We start from the raw sequence: 20,268 nt of genomic DNA on the forward strand, positions 1-20,268 counted from the left end.
AGGACTCCAAGAGCCCAGGCCAGCCTTTATCCCTAATAGGAGGTGTTGGGTTATGACAAGTTTATTGCCTCGTCTGGTAGGGAGGGGCCTAGTGAACCTGCTCAGTTTCAGGGACTTCCTAAGTCTATTTTGAGTTTGTTTACCTTTGTCTTTAAGGAAGTTCCAGAAGGTATTTTGAGTGGCTTATTGCTTAAGGAGCTTCCTACAGGATTCAGTTACACAATAACTGTTATTATTTATGTTATTAATTATGTTGTGGCATCTTTATGCCCTTTAACGACTACTGATTGCTCTACTACCTGACCTAACATCTCTGTAACTATCAATTTATAGTGCATGAACAGATCTCTAGTTTCCAATCAACCAAAGTGCTAAGAATGTCCTCGGACTAGCATCTGGGGTCTATAACTCAGATCTTTCCCCCCTTTGCTGTAGCCTGTTTACCTGGTATCCTCACCAATATAACTGTGAACTGTCTTGTATGTTTTTCTTTGTTCTTTATCAAGAGGCTGGAGAGATAGCTAGACTGTTCCTTTGTAGAGGACCAGGGTTGTTGCAGCATGTACGTGGTGGCTCATAGCCGGCTGCAACTCCAATCCCAGGAAATTTGACTCCTCTTCTGGCCTCTGAAGGCATCAGACACACAAGTAGTGCACAGATACAGGCAAACATGCATAAAATAAATCTTAAAAAAGAACACAAAATAATTCACAATTTTATCAAACTGTTACCATGTTGGAACATGAAATTTGTAATAACCTATATCTGTGTTGCTGGGCTAGGGCCACTTCTATTGGCTCCAGGATAAGCCATCTCTGATCCCCTTTGAGGTGAGAGTTGTGTTTCTGCGTCACCGCAGCGCTGGACTCCACAGTTCCTTTATCAATTCTCATAGTGACCCGTGAAGCAGGTAGACTTTAATTCCACGTTTACTCTGCTTTGGAGAGATGAAGTTACAGTGCGGCCTCAATTAGCGTTTCTTTGCGTTTTCCAAAGTTCCCTGATCTGCTGAACTCAGCCTCATGGGGGGTGTGGGGGGAACAAAACAAAACCTAGCCTGGAGAAGCATCCTAAACAAGAAGGTGCAGGGGCCCGCCCCTAGCGCGCTGGCTTTGGCTGTCTCCACACAAAGCGGTTCCTCCCTGGGTTCCAGAGCGCGCAGGAGGAGCTGCGCGCTGATTGGTGCCCGTGGCCGGAGCTCCCGCCCCTCCCCGCCCTGGGTCTCATTCCGGCTTCTCTATTGGCTGAGCGGCTGTGCGCGCTGAGCTCGCTGCCCCTATGGCTCCGCCCCTCGGGCTCAGAACTTGCACCGGGTGCCGGCGGTCGCCGCGGGAGCGTGAGTGCTGGGCGCAGGGCTCTAGGACGCATTGTCGCCGTAAGTGCTGCCTCCAGCTGCCCACAGGCTTCGCGCCGCGCCGAGTAACGGTGGCCAGAGGCCGAGCGTGGCAGGGGCAGAAGGGAAAGCACTGGGCTTGGCCGTGTCCCTTCCCCTCCCCCAGTACACCTGGTAGCCCCGAGTCATGGCTCGGGCGGTGCCCAGGGGTCACGGACTCGCCGGCTGGAGATAGCTTGCCGGAGTGGAAGGCTCGTGGTTATAGCTCCCGGATGGCCCGGCTTCCGTCTCCCCAGTGAGACGCCCGTGCCCACGGGGAGAGGCAGCTGCGCATGTCACTTGGGAGTGTGCCTCTGTGATCTCTGCCACTGGCAGCGTGGGACGCCCCCGGCCTCTGCGATCACCAGCGTCCCCCTCTGCTTGCTCCGTTTGCCCCAGTCTCTGCCAGGCCAGTGCGGGCCTGGAGACGAACAGCCACTGGCTGCGGGTATGGGGTCCGGGGGATCCTGTCCTTGGCCACTGTGTGTAATCATGGGCAGGTACAGTCTAAGGATGCTCACGCAGGGCTCCCCAACTCTAAATCTGAGATGAGAAACCAGGCGCCAGCACGTCCGGCTCATTGCCCCAGCGGGCTCTTTCCCCTGGGTGAGAAAGTGGGTCAACTCTGCTCTGGTCTCAAGTGGACCTTTGGGACTGTTGGGGTGCGACTAGCACTGTGCCCCTTACCTCTCCACATTAGCTCTTGGCCTTGGCAGGGTCCCGAAGTCTGTCTGGAGCCAGCGGTGGGTCAGCTCGTGTGCATGGCTCCAGAGGCTCCGGTTGCCCCGCAGAGCGGCTGCCAGGCTCTAAAGTTCCCAGTTGACCACAACAGTAACTAAATATAGGACCAGCTGGTGCGGCCGGAGTGTCGCAGTGGCTCCTTTGTAGAGATCTTAGGGCTGCAGATAATGAAGTTGAGTTCCGACCCTTAAAGGCTGGGTCAGTACCACGGTCAAGGTTTAAATACCCCAGCCCCAAGTTTGGAACTGAGTTGAGATCGGCTTCAGATCTGGCAGAGAAACTATACAGTGCTCATAATCATGACTTCCTCAAAGCAGAATTGCACACCCACCTTCAATTTATTATATGCAAACTTCCGTCTACCCTTGTTTGATAACCTATTGATTGGTCATGCCTTAACGTAGGAAGCCTTTAATGGCTTATAGAGTCTTTCCTTAGAAATGATTTATCATCAATTTTCTTTAAGTTTGCTTGAGCAAGGTGATGTCTCCATGACACAGTATGGGGCTGCCCCACCACACTGAGAACTTTCCAGAATTCTGCTTGGATTAGTTATGCTCCTCAGAGGACTGCCTACTGGGAAGGCCTCTGGAGATCTGGAATAGACCCCAGGCCTTCTCTGTGGCTTGTCTGTGTCTACCTGTTGTTGGGACCCTATGGGTCCTCCCTCTGGGGTCATGCCACAGGCCACATGCCCCCCACCCCCAGGATGTGCTGGCATACAGCTGGCTCATTCTCTCCCAATGGGAAGCTTGCACCATCATTGGGCGTGTCCAACCTGTGGCCTATGGGCCCCGTTCATCCCAGGAAGAGCTATGAATACAGTTAAATAGACATGCAGCTTAATAATGCCATGTTGCAGTGTCATAAGATGGGGGCCTCTCTAGTCCATACTCCATCTTTGTCTCTTTATTGTCCAGCATGGTTTTTATAGATGGTGACCAGAAGATTTCAAATTTAAACATGCCCTGGGGCTGTGTTACAAACTGCAGTGGGGTGGGGGGAGGGCACAGGTGAGGAGTATTGTTCTGTAGCCCAGGCTGACCTAGGGCTCAGGGTCCTCCTGTTTCAGCTTTCCTTGTGCTGGGGCTGTAGGTACTTGCCAACATGTCCAGTTTCCTTGAATATTTCTGAGCCTCTTCCCCCCCCCCCCCCCCAGTCTGGGATAGGTGGCGCTGGTTGTACTGGAGCAGCTCCGGCCCGTGTGTGCCTATAGCTCCTGTTTCTCCCTGACTCTCCACTACCACCTTAGGTGATGGATTGACTAGACTCCTGCTTCTAGGAGCCTAGAACCTAGACCTGTGGGGCTGGCCTGGGACCTGTGGATTGTTCTGGTTGCAGAGGGGTGCCCAGCACCTTGATTGTTCAAATGTGCTGATGTGCGGGCAGCTTGTGAATGGACTCAGATTGTTTAGATAGAGGTGGGGGTAGCCCGCAGCCCTATCTTTCGTTTGACATGGACAATTGTCTGTTCCTCTTTTGAAAACATAGAAGAAGAAAAAAGAATGCCCCGTGTCCCATCTCATCCTTCCCATACTCCACCAGAACTGGGATTAAATGCAGGGCCGTGGGGAGAGTCTTGTTAAGCTGCTCCTGAAGTAACTTCTGTAGTTCAGGCAGGTCTTGAACTTACAATTCCCTTGCTTCAGAATTACAGGCTTGTCCCACCAGGCCCAGCAAGAACAGCTATGCTTTTCTCCCCAGCCTTTCTCTCCAAGCTTCTGTTAGATATTAAATAAATCCCCATAGGTTGATTGACTGGTTAAATCCCAAACAGGCCCAGCCTTTGGGGCCAAAGGAGCCACCAAATACAGTTGGATAGTTTCCTCGATGGCCTTTGGTGGGGCCAGGAGCCCACCCCAGCCCCCTCATGTTTGTTCTCCCTCAGCTCTGGAGCCCTGCTACCCTCTCTGGACCCTGTATGGAGTGTGCCCAGTTTCTCTGGAAGGAGAAAGGAGATGGACTAGCAGGAAAGCCCCAGCTTAAAAATGAGGAGAGTTGGGGGCCTCTGTTTCCATCTAGCTGGTTGGCCTGTCTTCTTGGCTCTGCAAAAGTTTCCCAGTTTGTGAAGGAGTTAAGGTAAATCTCCTGAGGGCCAGTGAGACGGCCGTAACCGTGATGAGCTGAGTTTGATCCAAGAGTCTACAGTTGAGAGAACACACCCTGGAAAGTTGTCCTCTTTCCTCCAAATGTGCCTCTCAGCACACTCGTGCCTGTATTCATGCACACGCGCTCGTGCACGTGCACTGATTCTCACACGTGCGCACCTCCATGCTTGTGCCTGCATCCACGCTCCCACACACACACACACTCATGCATACGCACACATGCACATGCACGTGCTAAGTCAAATTAAAAAGAGAAAGACAAATGAGTCACTTCAGTTTTGACAGCATTCATTCAGGCCTGGGGGGTCGGGCTAAGAGGGTGCGTACTGTGGGTGGAGGGGCCCCATTTGCCATGCGCCCTTTCCCATCACTCACTGGCCCGCGTTCTGCAGACCATTTAGGTCTATGTCGAACTCTTGTCTTAGACATGGTGAAACTTGGACTTGCCTGGAGATTTGAAACCCAAGTGGTATGCTTTGACCATAAAGAGAAGCATCAGGTAGATGTGTTCATGGGTCGGTGGGGGAGGGGCGGGGAGGTGCTAGAAAGCGTTTTTCTTTTCTTTTGTTTTCAAGACAGGGTCTCTATATCATGTAGCTCTGGCTGTCCTGAAACTCACTGTGTGGACCAGAGCAGGCAGGCCTTGAACCCCCCAGTGTTGGGGTTTAAGTGTGTGCCAACATGCCCAGCTAGGGACATTTTGAAGCTCAGAAACAACCCAAGTGACTTGTGCTTAGTCAGTAAGTACCCTTGAAGCTCAGAGGGAGGAGGGACTGGCAAGGCGAGGCGGGAGCAGTCAGGGGACGCGTCCTGGGAGTGGAGAGATGAGATCTTTACTCACTCCTCAAGGATGAGTCCTCCTGAGGTGTTTGTTCAGAGTCCTGTGGGTCATCCGTGAAAGATTCATCTCTGGTGTCGCACCTGCACGTGCCACATGCTCCTGTACCCTCTCAGCTGGTTTTCGTTGAGGGTTTATGAGTTGTGGACTCAGCGTGAGGCAGGGTCACGTTCTTGGCACAGTCATGCATGTTCACCGAGAGATACTATTGGGTTCAGTGTGGTGAGACCTCATCCAACCCCGCCCAGCTACTCGGTAGTAGAGTTGGATTTTTTGGCCTTTCCCATCACCAGTGTGTTCTGGTGACATGAGTTCTGTGTCAGCCTCTCAGTGGGACACACATTCTAAGCGCCTTTCACCTCCTGGACTTGACCTTATCTGCTCTGTTCGGCCAGCTCTGAACACTGTCCCCACACCTCTTCTTTCTGTTCCCACTCCTCTGCCTCCGGTCCCCGACTAGGGTGGATTTGTTGTCACTCCCTTAGTAATAGATAGTTCAGGACCTAGTAGTAGTAGTTCAGGACTAGGGACAGGGCCAAGAAAGCCAGAGGAGAGAAGAGGGCCTCTGACTTTGCCTGTGAGTTCCTTCTGTGTGGTCTGCTAGTGGTAATTTAGGTGATTTTAAGAGGCAAACACCAGAACACCAAGTGTGAAGTGACACAGACCTGAGTATGGCCCCTTGTTTGCGCCATGGTTTCTTTCCCTGTAATAACAGGGTCTTGGTTACATTTATGTCTTTTTCATTTCCTTATTTATTTATCTATATTTATTTAGTTGAGACAAGGTGTCATGTTAGCCCAGGTTGGCTTTGAATTTATTCTGTAGCCAAGGATATCCTTGAAATTCTTCTTTTTTTTTTTTTTTTTAAAGATTTATTCTTTTTTTTTTTTTTTTTTTTTTGACAGGGTTTCTCTGTGTAGTCCTGGCTGGAACTCACTCTGTAGACCAGGCTGGCCTCGAACTCAGAAATCCGCCTGCCTCTGCCTCCCAAGTGCTGGGATTAAAGGCATGTGCCGCCACCACCACCCGGCTGATTCATTTATTTTATGTGAATATACTGTAGCTGTCTTCAGACACACCAGAAGAGGGCATCAGATCCCATTACAGATGGTTGTGAGCCACCATGTGGTTGCTTGGAATTGAACTCAGGACCTTTGGAAGAGCAGTCAGTGCTCTTAACCACTGAGTCATCTCTCCAGCCCAACCCTGAAATTCTACTCAATCTTCCTAATACTGGAATAACAGGCACACCCCACCATGCCTGGTTCATCCGGTGCTAGGAATTGAACCCAGGGCTTTTATGGATGCTTGGTAAATTAAGCATTTTACCAGCTAAGCTACATCCCCAGCCTATTTGCCCATTTTCCTTTTTTTTTTTTTTTTTTTAAATGTATATGGTATTTCGCCTGCATGTATATCTGTGCACCACATGCATGTCTGGCGCCTGGTGCCGTCAGAAGCCAAAAGAATTTGCTTGTGAGCTACCCACCTGCAGGCTCCAGGGTCCTGCTGTGTAGTAGGAGGCTGGTAGATGGGGGTGGTCAGCAGGGTAGCTGGCCTTGTTGTGATGATTGAGCCCTGGCTAGAAGGCTGCAGAATAGAGAGGTGTCTTTCCCCAGTAGTTAGCTGGACCTGGCCTCTTCCCTAACACCCTGCTCCACCTGGTGAGTCACAGGCCCTTTGAGTCCTCACGTCCACCTGGCCATTGGTTTAAGTTCTGTGTATGGTGAGGTCACATGTGTATGGTGAGGTCACCTGGGTTGATCCTCTCAGGAAAGTGGTAAAGCCCATATGCCCTCAGCCTCTGGTGGCAGATCAGAGAGGCTCCTGCAAAGGCTAAGCTGGATGTAGCCTGGGCTCAGGAGGAGGAAGACGAGGAGAAGGAGGTGATGAGAGGCCTGGGGACTTCCTTGTAGCTTCTTAACAGCCTGGGTCCCTAGGGAGGAGAATATTGCTTACTGGGACGCTGCCAGGTAGGTGCTTCATGGTCCTGTGTCTTCCCTAGGCACAGACCCCCTTTGTGAGTAGCAGGCCGGCCCGGAGGCTGGGAGCCGAACACGCACGTCTGCATGCTGAGGAAGATGGGCGAGGCTGTGGCCAGAGTTGCAAGGAAGGTCAATGAGACTGTGGAAAGCAGCTCAGACACCCTGGGTAAGTGAGGCCTGTTTCTTCTGCTCTGGGCCTGGCTTGTGAACTCAGAGATGGCTCAGAAAGAGATGACAGGGACATAAGTGTGTGGCCAGGAGGACAAATGCTCCGTGGTACTTTGGTACAATTGTGGTGGCTGTCCTATCTTACACTTTGCTCTTGGTGTTTGTTTGTTTCCATTTGTGTGGTTTTTTGTTTGTTTGTTTGTTTTTTTTTTTTTTTTGTTTTTTTTTTGTTTTTTTGTTTTTTTTTTTTTTTTTGAGACAGGATTTCTCTGTGTAGTCCTGGGTGTCCTAGAACTAATGCTTAAGACCATGCTGGCCTTGAACTCAACAAGAGATCCGCCTGCCTGTACCCCCCGATGCTGGGATTAAAGGTGTGCACTACCACTGCCCAGCTTAGACTTTGTTTTTGTTCTGGGTCTTGGCCAAAGAAATTGGGAGAGTGTTCCCTTGAAATACTTCAAAACATCAATCTGGACACACATGAGTCACCCCGTGTTGGGCTCCTCTTAAGTGGCTAGCCTGTGTGGGCTTTTGGGTTCATCCAGCTAGAAGGCACCTTCACGCTCCACTGTTGTGACATGCTTTTTTTTTTTTTTTTTTTTTTAATTTGAATTGATGTTAGCGTTTTAGCCTTTTACCCTTACTGAGACGCCAAGCATTTAAGCAAGCCATCCGTCTAGTTGTGTTCTGTAGATGTGAGTGACAGAAGGGGCCGGGGAGACTAAACAGTGATCTCCATGTATGTATGAATTTGCGTGTGCCTGCATGAACATGGGCAATTGGTGTTTGAATAGTGCTCCGTGTTCTGTATACACACGAGTGTGTATGTGCATGTGTGTGTGTGTATATGTGTGTGAATTCACAGGAATATCAGTGCCACTGAAGAGACCCAGGCATCTCGGCACCTTACGGGAACCCAGATGGCTAGAGCACAGCCCTGCCCTGGGGATGATGGTGCATATGGCTGAGGTAGGCTTGGGCTGTGGAGAAGGATTTTCCAGGCATGTGGTGGTTTGTGTGCTCATGTGTGTGTTTTTGTAACAAGGAAGCATTTTGGTGGTGTGTATCATTGAAGCAGAGACTCCAGCTGTGAGCTCTCCTTCAGGTGTGTCTGGAATGCAGGCTCCGAATCAGAGGATGACAGGGGCTAGAGAGGCAGTCAACCTTCCTATAGGTTTGGTCACCGCCTCTTCCAGAAAGCCCTCAGTGTTACCCCATCCACCCTTCCTTCCTTCCTTCCTCCTCTGTGATCATCTATTTGGCATTCTTAAAGGGCAGGAACACCATGGCCCCTTTTCACCAAGTATCTGGCTGGAGCAGAATGCTATGCTATAGGGACCAGACAGGCCTCGAACTCAGAGCGGTGTGCCTGTCTCTACCTCTGAGTGCTGGTGTTAATGGCGTGTGGCATCATGCGCAGTTGACTGTGTGGTCTTCTGCGCCTGGTCTCTGAACCTAGTACAGCATTAGGCACCATGCTGGTGTGAGGAGAGGGTTTGTTGAGCTGGGCCAAAAGATGACAGGTTGTCAGGAAGCAGAAAGGCTTCTGCTGGTTTTGGAGGGAGCCTTTAGGCACAGCTGTGAACTGTGGCCGGCCCTCTGTAGAATTCTAGAGTCACCCCACCTTACAAGACTCTCTGCTTGGCTTTGGGCTATTGGGTCCTGGGTCTGAATCTCCGTTGTGCCACCTACCAGCTTGGCATCTTAGCAGGTCACCTACCCTAAAGTGGGGATGGTGACTGTATCCTCCTCACAGGGTGGTTAGGGACAATTACATCTGTCACTTCCTTGAGATGCAGGAAGCTCCATAATCGGCAGCTATTATTTTTAATTTTTCTCTCACACCCAGAGGTGGAGGTGGAGGCTAAGTCTTCAGTGGCACAAACGCACCTCCACAGGTGCCAGTCATCCGGGTGACACGGCTCACTTCACATTCCCTCTGAGAGTAGCTCCCAGGCCTGGCTTCATTCTCATGTTTTGATCTCCATCACTTTTTCTGGGACAGGCTGTTCTCAGATGCAGGCCTGTGGTCCGCTGGTGCTCTAGTGCAGTGGCCGTTCTGGGTGGGCTCTGTGAGGTTTTAGACTCTGGCCTAAATGGCAGAGCTGTGGCACGGTGTCCTCTCAGGGCTCGCCTTGGCCCCTGTCAAATACCTGGATAACCGTCTTCTGTTTACTTCTCTGCCTTAAAGGTTTCTGGACTTCAGGGGCAGTAACCATGGAAACCCCAGGTGTGAACAGGCCTTCGAGGGCTGTGCTGGCGCATGCTTATAATCCTTGAACTCCAGAGGCAGAGCCAGGCAGATGGCAGATCTCTGAGTTTGAGGCTACAGAGTGAATCCCAGGGCTACCCAGAGAAACCGTGTCTCGAAAAACCAACCAACCAACTAAATAAATAAATAAAAGTCAAACAAACAAACAAAAAAAAAAAAAAAAAAAAAACAAAGGTTAGACTTGGGATAGTTCAGCTGGCGAAGTACTTATGTAAGACCACAAAGCGCTGTGGTGTCCCGTGCCTCTAATCTCACTGCTGGTGGGGCCCAGTGCAAGCATTATCACATCATGTCACCTGGCTTTCATTTCAGAAGTGAGATTTTTTTTAAAAATAAATCTAGAGCTAGACCATCCAATTCAGTCCAAATGATGCTGAGTTCCAAGTTAAGTGTGCACAGGCAAGGTGGATGCCGGGTGTGGTGATACATACCTTTAACCTCAGCACTAGTGAGGCCAGGACAGGCAGATCTCTGTGAGCTGGTGTCTAGCCTGGTTTGCATAGTTAGCTCCGGCTAGCCAGGGATATATTGTCTCCAAAAAATATAGGAAAGCGGTTGAGTATATTCCAATATACTCCTCTGGCCTCCACATGCACACTCCTGGGCACGTGTGTACATGTGCATGCGCGCGCGCACGCATACACACACACACACACACACCCCTGTGATTTTGGAGCCTTTGAGGAATTTTCTCTCAGTGTAGAGGCAAAGAAAGATAAGCAGATCTATGTAATATAGAATATGTAGTATTAATTATAATTATGCAATTAATTATATATTTACATTATAATTAATAATGTTATATATTATATAGTTAGTATATAGTATATGTTACATATAATATATGTAACTTTACACACACATGTATATATATATATGCTTAACTCCTTGCATAACCTTTTGCTGAAGGTCACATACTTTAAAACCCCCAGCTCTCTGCAGGAACATGGCCTCAGCTTGGTACCTCGATAGGCCCGGGGTGGAGAAGTGTCAGTCCTGCCCACCATTCTGTCTCCCCAGTCTCTCTACTCACCAGGGACTGTGTGAACAGTTTGCCAAATCCTGTCTCACTTAACTGCCTTGAGAACTTTATGATTCTGTTGTGAAGATGACAAAACAGACATGTGTTTTTAAAGGGCAATCTGTTTCCTTTGCGAGACTGCTTTTTTGTTTTTATTTCTTAATTTTGTGCCAAGATGTCACTGTGTAACCCAAACTTATCACATCCAGCACGCTGATCCCCAAACTCATTCTATAGCCTAGGCTAGCTTTGATCTCAGTACATGGCCCAAGCTGTCCTTGAACTTATGCTGACCTTCCTGCCTCAGCCTCTCAAACACTGGGAATACAAGCATGTGTGACAGCACGCTGTGGGGATTTTACAGACCTGGAGCTAGGAACAGTGTATGGGTGACTTGCTGTTGATCCCGGTGAGTGGAGGTCAAACCGCAGCTCATCCAGACATGTGTGGTTCAGGACGTAGCAAACGCCCTGACGCCCTGTGAGGGGGCTGGCCTTGAACTTGCAGAGAGCCTCTTGTGTTCTTCCTCTGTCTCCCAAAGTGCAGCACCATATTTGGCTTATAGTTTTAATTCCGTGTACTTGTGTGTGCATGCAAATGCAGACGCCCTCGAAAGTCTTCTAGAAGAGAGCGTTGGGTCTTCTGGAGCTGGAGTTATAGACAATCAGAAAACAAACAAACAAACAAACAAACAAACAACAACTTTTTATTGAATATTCTTTTTATGAGTTTCACATCAGGTACTCCAGTGCTACTTGTCTCCCGTCCCCTTCAGGTTTGTCCTTTACCCTTGTACCCTCCCCCTCCCCCAAAATAAAAAACACACAGACAAACAAACAAAAACAAAGCATAGAAAACATCTCCTCATGGAAGCTGTAGTATGCCACACTGTGTCCCACAGTATAGCCCTCTGTCCGCACATCTTCACTTGCAAATGTTAATTGTAGTGAGGCATTGGTCTGATTCTGTGACACCATCCATGTTTGACCCTTACCGGGCTCCCTGTGTCATGGAGATCCCAAAGCTTTGGATGAAAACTGGCCCATTCATGCATCCCAACCATTTACAGATGATACAGATTTTGCAGTGATCCAACTCAGAGGCCTGGGTCTGGGCCTGGGTGGTAGCTGAGCTGGTCAGCACTGGCTTTCCCTTATTCACATCACCAGGGTGAGCACCCAACACTGCTCGGCTAGTCCACCCAATGCTGCCATCGGTGGGAGGCAGGGTCAGCTCTCATGTCCTTGGGGCTAGCTCACCCATACCCACGCCTCCAGAGCCAGCTCCATTGTGCTGCCCAGTCAAGGCGTAGGACCCGTTCTCCCGGGTGTTGCAGCCTATGGGGGGCTGGGCCAGCTCTCTTGACTACCTCAGGTGGTGAGGGAGAAGGATAAGAGGGCATTATTAACCCCCCCCTTGAACCCACGCCACTTCATGGCAGAGGTGTGGCTGGACCAGCTCTCTCTCTCTCTCTCTCTCTCTCTCTCTCTCTCTCTCTCTCTCTCTTTTCTCTCTCTCTCTCCCTCCCTCTCTCCCTTTCTCCCTCTCTCCCTCTCACCTTTGGGATCAGCTCAACCACAACCCTGCCACCAGGGCCAGCTCTACTGTGCTGCCTGGACAAGGTGCAGGGTCTGCTCTCCTGAATGCTGCAGCTGGTAAAAAGGTGGGGCTGGCTCTCCAGAGCCCTGCAGCCAGTGAGGGACGCAGCCCATTCTGCACAACCTGTGGACATCCACATGGTCCCTCAGCAGCTGCCCCAACCAGGGATGTCCCCTTGTTCTCTAGTGGTAATATAAGCCATGGACATTGACCCAGACATGGCCCTCAGCAGCAGCTCAGGCTGGGGCTTCACCATGACTTCAGGTGGCAGGAGTCAGAACAGGCTAATCCTCTCCACCCTTGCGTCTCCAGTTCCGTCTCTTCACAATGCTCAGACTGCTCCACTTCTCTTTCTCTCCCATCTGTCCACCAGCAGATGGGAAAGATGCCTTTCCTCGGCAGCCGGCATGACTTGCATCCCGGCCTTCGAGAATCTGTACCTAGCTTCTTCCTCCCCTGAGAAAGGAGGGGTGTGGATGCATCTCCATCTGGGCTGGAGGACGTGGGTGATTTCTAGGTTTCCCACATCATTAATGAGCCCATCGATTCTGTCCTGAAGGTTTTTATGGGTTAGTGCCGTAAACAGTTGCTGGGCTGTGAGTGGTGAGAGAGGTTTGACTATGCAGGGGTGAAGTCAGGGTGAGAGAGGTTTGACTATGCCGGAGTGAGGGAGGTTTGACTGCAGGGGTGAGGGACGTTTGACTACGGACCATCCCTTCTCAAGCCCAGTCTCTCTTCAGCGTTCAGTATGGTGTCCAGTTCAGGAGCGAGACGACACACCTCTTGTTGCCTTATTTACAGTTCTGTATTGAAGACAAATGATGTTGAAAATCTTTTCTTGTGCCTCTTTGCCACCTGTCCATCTCTGATGAAATCTGTGTTCCAGACTTCCACTGCCACCCATTTTAAATAAGTGAATTTTATCTAAGTTTTTAAAATGTGTTAGTGTAGTGTGTGTGTGTGTGTGTGTGTGGTGTTGTACAGATATATTTGATTTTTTCCCCTTTGAAGTAGTGTCTTTCTCTGCAGCTCTGGCTATTCTGGAATTCAATGAGATCTATTTGCTTCTGCCTTCAGAGTGCTAGGACTAAAGGCGACTGCCACCCTGCCCAGATCTAGAAATATACATTCTTTCAAAGTTACAGGTATTCTCGGTTTATTTATTGGGTGGGGCACATGCATGCCATAGTGATTATATCGAGGTCAGAGAACAACTTCTCTCCTTCCCCCAGGGGTCCTGGGGTCAGAATTCAGGCTTGGTGGCAAGTACCTTTATCTGCTGAGCCATCTTGCTGGTGCCCAGTCCTTTATATAGTCTACATCCAAGTTCTGGTTCGCAATTTCATTACTTATTTTTAAGTTTGACATAAGGTCTGGCTTTGTAGTCCAGGCTAGACCGCAGCTCCTTCTGTCTCGGGCTCCTGAGTGCCTTTATCTGCTGAGCCATCTTGCTGGTGCCCAGTCCTTTATATAGTCTACATCCAAGTTCTGGTTCGCAATTTCATTATTTATTTTTTAAGTTTGACATAGGATCAGGCTATGTAGTCCAGGCTAGACTGAAGCCACTTCTACCTCAGCCTCCTGAGTGCTGGGGTCCTATGTGTTCTCTATCATATCTGGCCAGATGTGTTTTACTAGCTCAGTTTCTGGGCTCTCTCTGTCTTGTCTTTCAGCCTTCTGTGTCTGAGAGACAGATGTTTGCAATCTTGAAGTCCAGTTTATCATTTTCCCCGCTAGATAATTCCCTTGGTGATGCACGCCAACCCCAATCCTGTGCATCCTCCTCTTGGAACCGTCTGGAAGCTGAGCAAATACTTGGGCTCATGGGCCCCATGTCTCTGAATGAGCAAGGTTCTCTCCTGCAGCACCTGAACAAGAGGCTGGTGCGAGAGACCCTTCTGCCTTGAGTGTTTAAGGTCTGGGAAGCCTCCAGAGGTGTATGGGCGCTCAAAGTGAGCATGCGTTGGGAGAGGCCAAGCCCCAGGATGGGAGAGCAAGGTTAGGGAGAGAAGGTGCGGCCTCTCCTTCCCTTTTCCAGGCTCAGGGCTGTTAGCTACTTTCTCCCACACTTTCCAGCAGATGGCGCTCTGTCACCAGCTGGCCTGGCTTGTTGCTGGGTTTCAGTCCACACCAGCCTGCCTATTTCCTGTATGTGTACCTGTTCTGACCCTTGTAGGGGCCACATGATCTGGAAACTCTTTGCTTGCCTCCTTCCCTCCCTCTCTTCTTTTCCTCCCTCCTTCCCTCCCTTCCATCTCTCTCTCTCTCTCTCTCTCTCTCTTTTTTTTTTTTTTTTTTTTGAGACAGCATTTCTCTGTGTAGTCCTGGCTGTCCTGGAACTCACTCTGTAGACCAGGCTGGCCTCAGACTCAACAGAGATTCTTCTACCTCTGCCTCCCGTGTATACCCAGCCCATCCGAACCCCCTTTCTTGAACGACAGCATTTACTATGCACTTAGTGTGCGTCTCACTGGAAGTGGAATCTCTACTGTCTCTTTTCCCAGCAAATGTACACTGAGCGTTGGCTGTGTGCTCAGACGAACTAGCTGCTCCAGGGGTGTCTGGTGTGGAAACTGAGGCAGGTCTCTGCCCTGATCCCTCCCTCTGTACACATACACATTGGGGACAAGAGGAGCAGCCAAGGCTATAGCAGGATAGCCTTGTCTAGCAGGATAGCCTTGTCCTGCTGGGTGATAGCCAAGGCTATAGCAGGATAGCCTTGTCCTGCCGGGTGGTAAGCCCCGGCCTTAGTTGAGGTTTGTTAGCCTACAGCTCCTGGAGCAACCTGTGGGTTTGGGGGTTGTACGTGTCTAGCCTGTGGAATCCCCAGGGTCTGCCAGGTCTGACTTTCGGAGGGCATGAGGGTAGGACAGGCTCCTGAAGCATCCCTCAGCCTCCCGTCTCTGCTCCCTGAGAATGACAAAACCTTCTTCCCACTTTCCTGAGTCCTGCCTCTTACAGGGACTACAGACCAGGTGCTCACCATCTGTCTGCTACAGAGACCCCCTCTGCTGATTTTCTCAGGGACCCTGACCTACCTGTGTGATGGGGTGACATGACGTGGAGGGGGTGTGAGACGCTTTCTCTCTAAACTGCCGGTGGACAATCTCTGGGGCTTTTCTCTCTCTCCGGAGCTGAGAACCTTTGAAAGGAAAGCTTTGTATCCCGGATTGGGCATCCTGAGTGCACGCTGGTCACTTCTAAGCTGAGCTGACGGGTTCTCTAGTGTGTGCCTTCCCTCCCACACTGCTGTGGATAGCCCTCCTCTCTGTGGTTTAGGACCCTTCCTGACGCAGAGATTCTAAACACCGTGACAGAACACCACAGCCCTGATGGCTTTAGCAGCAGAAATGCTGGGGAGAGGGCTCGCCATGCTTTGGTCATTGCCATGGTCACAATGCTTGCTGTGTAAGCATGAAGCTCTGAGTCTGGAGCTCCAGAATCCAGACAAAGCCAGCTGCTGTAGCACAAGCTGGAGGTAGAGATAGGATGCCTGGGAGCATGAAGGCCAGCTGGCCTGGTGGGCACAGTGGTAAATAACAAGAACGATGTGCAAGTGTTATGCCCAAGTTGCAGGGACTCCAAAGGTCACCGAGGAGCCAATTCTGCTATAAACACATAAGGGTCTTTATCACGAGCTCACAAGCAAGGACTCATTGCATGGGGTCAGAGTGAGAGCTCCGAGTCTAGGGGTGTGGGGGATTTACTGTGGTTACAGCAAGCTAAGGGAATTTCCATATGGCGGGTCAGCAAGTTAATATTTTAAAATCTGCATTTCTGGTGTAATCTGCAGGAACCAAACACAGGGGCAAAACCACCTGACAAACATGAGCTCTCTCTCTCTCCCTCTCCCTCTCCCTCTCCCTCTCCCTCTCCCTCTCCCTCTCCCTCTCCCTCTCCCTCTCCCTCTCCCTCTCCCTCTCCCTCTCAAAGTTTTACCACATAAATTTTTGTTTCTTCCACTGTTCAGAACCTTCCCTGAGGTTGTTTGTAACCAGAGTTTGTTCCGGGCATCACCGATGGTGTTATATATTTCATGGGCATACATGAGCCCCTGGGTATTCACCTACAGCTCAGGGCTGCCCAGCAGGCTGCACGTATGTGCATGGAATTCTGTAAGGAGAGACCCATCCTGGAGGCATCCTCTCTTAGGTAGTTCAATGAAAAATAAATAAATAAATAAGTAAGTAAATAAATAAAAGGGAAAGACCGTGACTGCTCCTAGGTATGGTGGAGGAAAAAGGTTATTATAGATACGTGGGAGAGCAGAGCCAGAGGCAGGCACATCTGGCGGAGTCCAGAGTGAACAAGGACCCTCAGTCTTGTAAGAAGGGGGAGGGGAAGGGGGAGAGGAGGGAGGAGAACCAGGTGCAGCAGCCAGGAGGCCCAAAGGGGAAGGTAACCGAGATGGTTGAATTATATAGGGAGGAGGACCTGGGGGAAGGGCAGCCGAGCCCCTGGGTTGGAGAAGTTTAGGGTACAGGTGTGGGGTATGCCAGCCAGGAGGGCCCTGCATCAGGTAGGGACTGAGGGCTGCAGGGAGAACCTGGCTGCCAGTATTGGTGCTTTGAGATGTTAAACAGGCACCTAACTATAGTATGGGTCTTCAGGAAAGATATCATTCAGGCTGGGTTGGTCGTAGCACTGGCTGACAGGTAGAGGCAGCAAGTGGGACATAACCAGGGTACCTGTGGCGCTTTTCATCCCTCTTAGGATAGGCCTGTTGGTAGCAAGAGGCGTTCTGAGGCTTGCACCTTAGCTCAGCCTAGGTGACCTTGGCAGTCCCTTCCCAACCCTGGTCTGAACATGGGTCAGTTCTACAGGTGTTGAGGAACCAGCCCCCACTCCAAGATGCTTTGTCCGTGTAGATTCTCAGGGCTCCGGGAAAGCAGGCTTGTGTGGGCTGGCTGTGGCAGCAGCAGCTGTCAGTAAGCCTCGGAGGGGCAGAGGCGGTGTGCCTGGTAGGGTGTGCCAGTGCAGGTAGGGAGACCAGCGTAGGTGGAATCGTGGTAAGATGTGAGGGCATCACTCAGAAGCAGATAACCAGCTTGAAAAGGAGAAATCAACAGACTCGGGGAAGCAGAACTTAAGCTTTAACACCAGCAAATTGGCCTGGCACCTAGGCCTGCTGTGCTTCAGTGCCGGGCTGGAGCTTAGGGGCAGCTCTTGTTTCAGAAGCTCCCTGGAGCCTGTGGGGCTTCTGAACTGGTGTCAAGAGACCCAGAACCGTGAATGCAGAGTGTCAAGTGTCCAGGCAGTGGGAGGGCTGGGAAGCTTCCAGTAAACCTCTGTCCTTTGTGTATTGTGTCTTTTTGCCTGGGTGGTCATGGGGCCTGCCTAGACCCCTCAGGCTCAGGTATGGCAACTTGGAACAGGAAAGGGAGCCAGTCTGTTAGGGTACAGAGATATCCACTCCAGGGTTTAAGAGAGCGTGGCCTTGCTCTACGGCAGTGGTTCTCAACCTTCCTAATGCTACAATCCTTTAGTCAGTTCCATGTTGTGGTGACCCCCAACCATAAAATTATTTTTATTGCTACGTTATAACTAACTCTGCTACTGTTGTGTATCATAATATAAATATTTGATATGTGACCCTGTTGAAAGGGTTATTCTGCTCCCAAGGGGTCGCGACCCACACGTTGAGAATGACAGCTCTAAGGTCTAGCCGTGGCCTCCACACCTGGAGGAGTACTTAAAACAGGCAGATGGCCAATACAACAGCAGCAGATGTGCTGGGATGTAGCTCAGTCAGGAGGGTGTTTGCCTAGTAATTCAAGCCCGGTGGTGTGCTCTTTCGATCCCACCACTTGAGAGGAGGAGACAGAAGGATCCAGGTTCGAGGCCATCCTTAGCTACGTAGTAAGCTCAAGGCTAGTGTGAGGCACACGAGACCCTGACTACAAAAAAAAAAAAAAAAAAAAAAAAAAAAAATCAACAAAAACCTACTAACAAAACAACAACAACAACATTTACCTGTGAGCCCAGCACCCTGGAGGTGGAGATCATGAGTTCTACATCCCAACCAGAAACAAAACAAAACAAAACAAAACAAAACAAAACAAAACAAAACAAAATCCAAGTACAAAGAGAAGCTGTGAGTGGTCCATGGGTGCTAATGCCAAGGCTGGGAAGGGCAGGCAGTGGAAAGCCAGGCTTCCCCCACCCCGCCCCCACCCCTGTCCCTTCCTCCCTGGCACAGTGTCTTGTGGGACCAGAAGAGCAGTTATGAAGGTATTGGGGTCAGACTGGCCAGCTGTGGGATTGCTGGGACAGAGTGGTCAGCTGGAGTCCTAGGCTGCCGCAGTTCATGGTACTGATGAGAGAGACCCCAGAGCTCTGTGGATGGATCGCCAGCCTCTCGCTCCCTGCGAGTTCTGAGTCCTTTCAGAGCTTGGAAAGCATCTGTGAGGGAGGCTCATTCACCCTCCTCTGACGTCACTGAGGGTTGAGGACCCCAGACTTCCCGATTCCAGGAATGGAGGTCAGTGCTCCAAGGACCTCAAGCCCAGGTGACCAATTGCCTAGCCCCCTGCCAGCTCCCTACCGCCCAGTCAGAGGACTTGCCCCAAGTCAGAGCCTGCACTGGAGAAATGAATAAAGCTCCGTTCACTTGCTTTCCTCCCCTCCAGCGTCCCTCTTCTCATCCTGCAGCTGTGGAGATGGCTCAGATGTGAGAATTGGTCCTTCCCCTGGGTTGTTTCACGAGATGCAGGTGGATGGGGGTGGTCCCTCTATAGCAAGGATGCTAAGGCCCAGATGTGCAGCAATCAGATGTGGTAGAAATGCTGCAATCAGTGGGGAGAAATGTAGAAGTCAGTGGAGACAGGGCACCAGATGGAGAGGTGGTCCTGTGAGCTGCACCGTCCTTGCAGAGGTGGTCCTGTGGGCTGCACCGTCCTTGCAGAGGAGGAAGTGAACAGAATGTAGACAAACACCGCTTTCACTCTCCACTCTCGATGGAGCACACACACGGCTGCGCACCTGCATGATGGGCTTTGCATAGAAGCTGCCGAACCTTACGGGTGAGTCAGGTGCAGGGTGCTGACGGCCCCGAGTAAGAGTGCATCGACTGCTCTTCCAGAGGACCCAGGTTCAATTCCCAGCATCCACGTGTATTTGTAACCCCAAGATCTGACACCCTGGCACAGCGCAGACATATGTGAAGGCAAAACACCAGTGCATATTAAATAAAAATGAGTTAAAAAAGAGGTGCTCATGGGTAAGGGTGGTAGATCCCTGCCAGGAAGGGCAGGGCCACAAAGGAGGTAGAGGAGCCAATTAGGAGGTAAGGCAGGATGGCCATGGTAAATAGTTTGTGCAGTGAGGTCCCACCTTATACAGGACCAGGATCTAACAAGCCTGAAGATGGAAAATGTCTTAGGGCTTCATTGCTGTGAAGAGACACCATGACCAGGATAACTCATGAAAACATTTAATTGGGGCTGGCTTACAGGTTCAGAGGTTCAGTCCATTATCATCAAGGTGGGAGCATGGCAGCATCCAGGCAGGCATGGTATAGGAGGAGCTGAGAGTTGTACATCTTGTTCCAAAGGCAAACAGGAGAAGACTGACTTCCAGACAGGTAGGAGGAGGGTCTCAAACCCACCCCCAAAGTGACACACTTCCTCCAACAAGGTCACAGCTACTCCAACAAGGCCACACCTCCTAATAGTGCCACTCTCTGAGCCAAGTATATTCAAACCACCACAGAAAAAGTCACTTAGAATCAAAATGGTGGCCTATAGATAAGAACACGCATCCACTTTAACTGTTCTCGATGGACCAGGCTGTCTCAGCTGCTGGACCTACATGCCTCCCAGTTCATCCATACCACAGCTGTGTGATCTGATTAACCTTAGAAGGTGCCCAGCTTGATTTCCTGTATCCTAGATGAACACTGTACCAACTGGGCTGCATTCTAGCCCCTAATTCTGGTTAACAGAAGAAGAAACTGAGGCACAGGGACACTAGACAACTCCCCTGGGCCATACCTTCCAGGGAGGTAGGAGGAGGGGGATTTAAACCCAGTCGGAATTCTCTCCAGGGTGGAGCACACTTCACACCTCTGAGGAGACTTCTCTTTCTCTTCCTGTGTTTGGGAGCACTTGAGGTCTCAGGTTGGTAGTCAGCACGTCCGTGTTGTAGGAAATATGAACCTTCAGTG

General features: G+C 50.5%; 1 protein-coding gene across 4 annotated transcripts in view; it reads left to right on the forward strand.

Annotated features, from left to right (window-relative positions):
* Nucleotides 1-1,268: 1,268 nt before the first annotated feature.
* Nucleotides 1,269-20,268, forward strand: part of Lrrc20 (leucine rich repeat containing 20) — a 100,674-nt gene continuing 81,674 nt past the window's right edge. For 3 of the 4 annotated variants that reach the window (XM_034524883.2, XM_034524884.2, XM_076917180.1), the window contains exons 1-2: nt 1,269-1,375; nt 7,065-7,210. In XM_034524883.2, the coding sequence (XP_034380774.1) occupies nt 7,129-7,210 (82 nt within the window). In that variant the 5' untranslated portion in view covers nt 1,269-1,375; nt 7,065-7,128. Of the gene's footprint in view, nt 1,376-6,861; nt 6,946-7,064; nt 7,211-20,268 lie in introns of those variants that run through there. The other variant, XM_076917179.1, reaches the window with a different exon arrangement.

The sequence above is a fragment of the Arvicanthis niloticus genome, chromosome 20 (genome assembly GCF_011762505.2).
Source record: "Arvicanthis niloticus isolate mArvNil1 chromosome 20, mArvNil1.pat.X, whole genome shotgun sequence".
NCBI lineage: Eukaryota > Metazoa > Chordata > Mammalia > Rodentia > Muridae > Arvicanthis > Arvicanthis niloticus.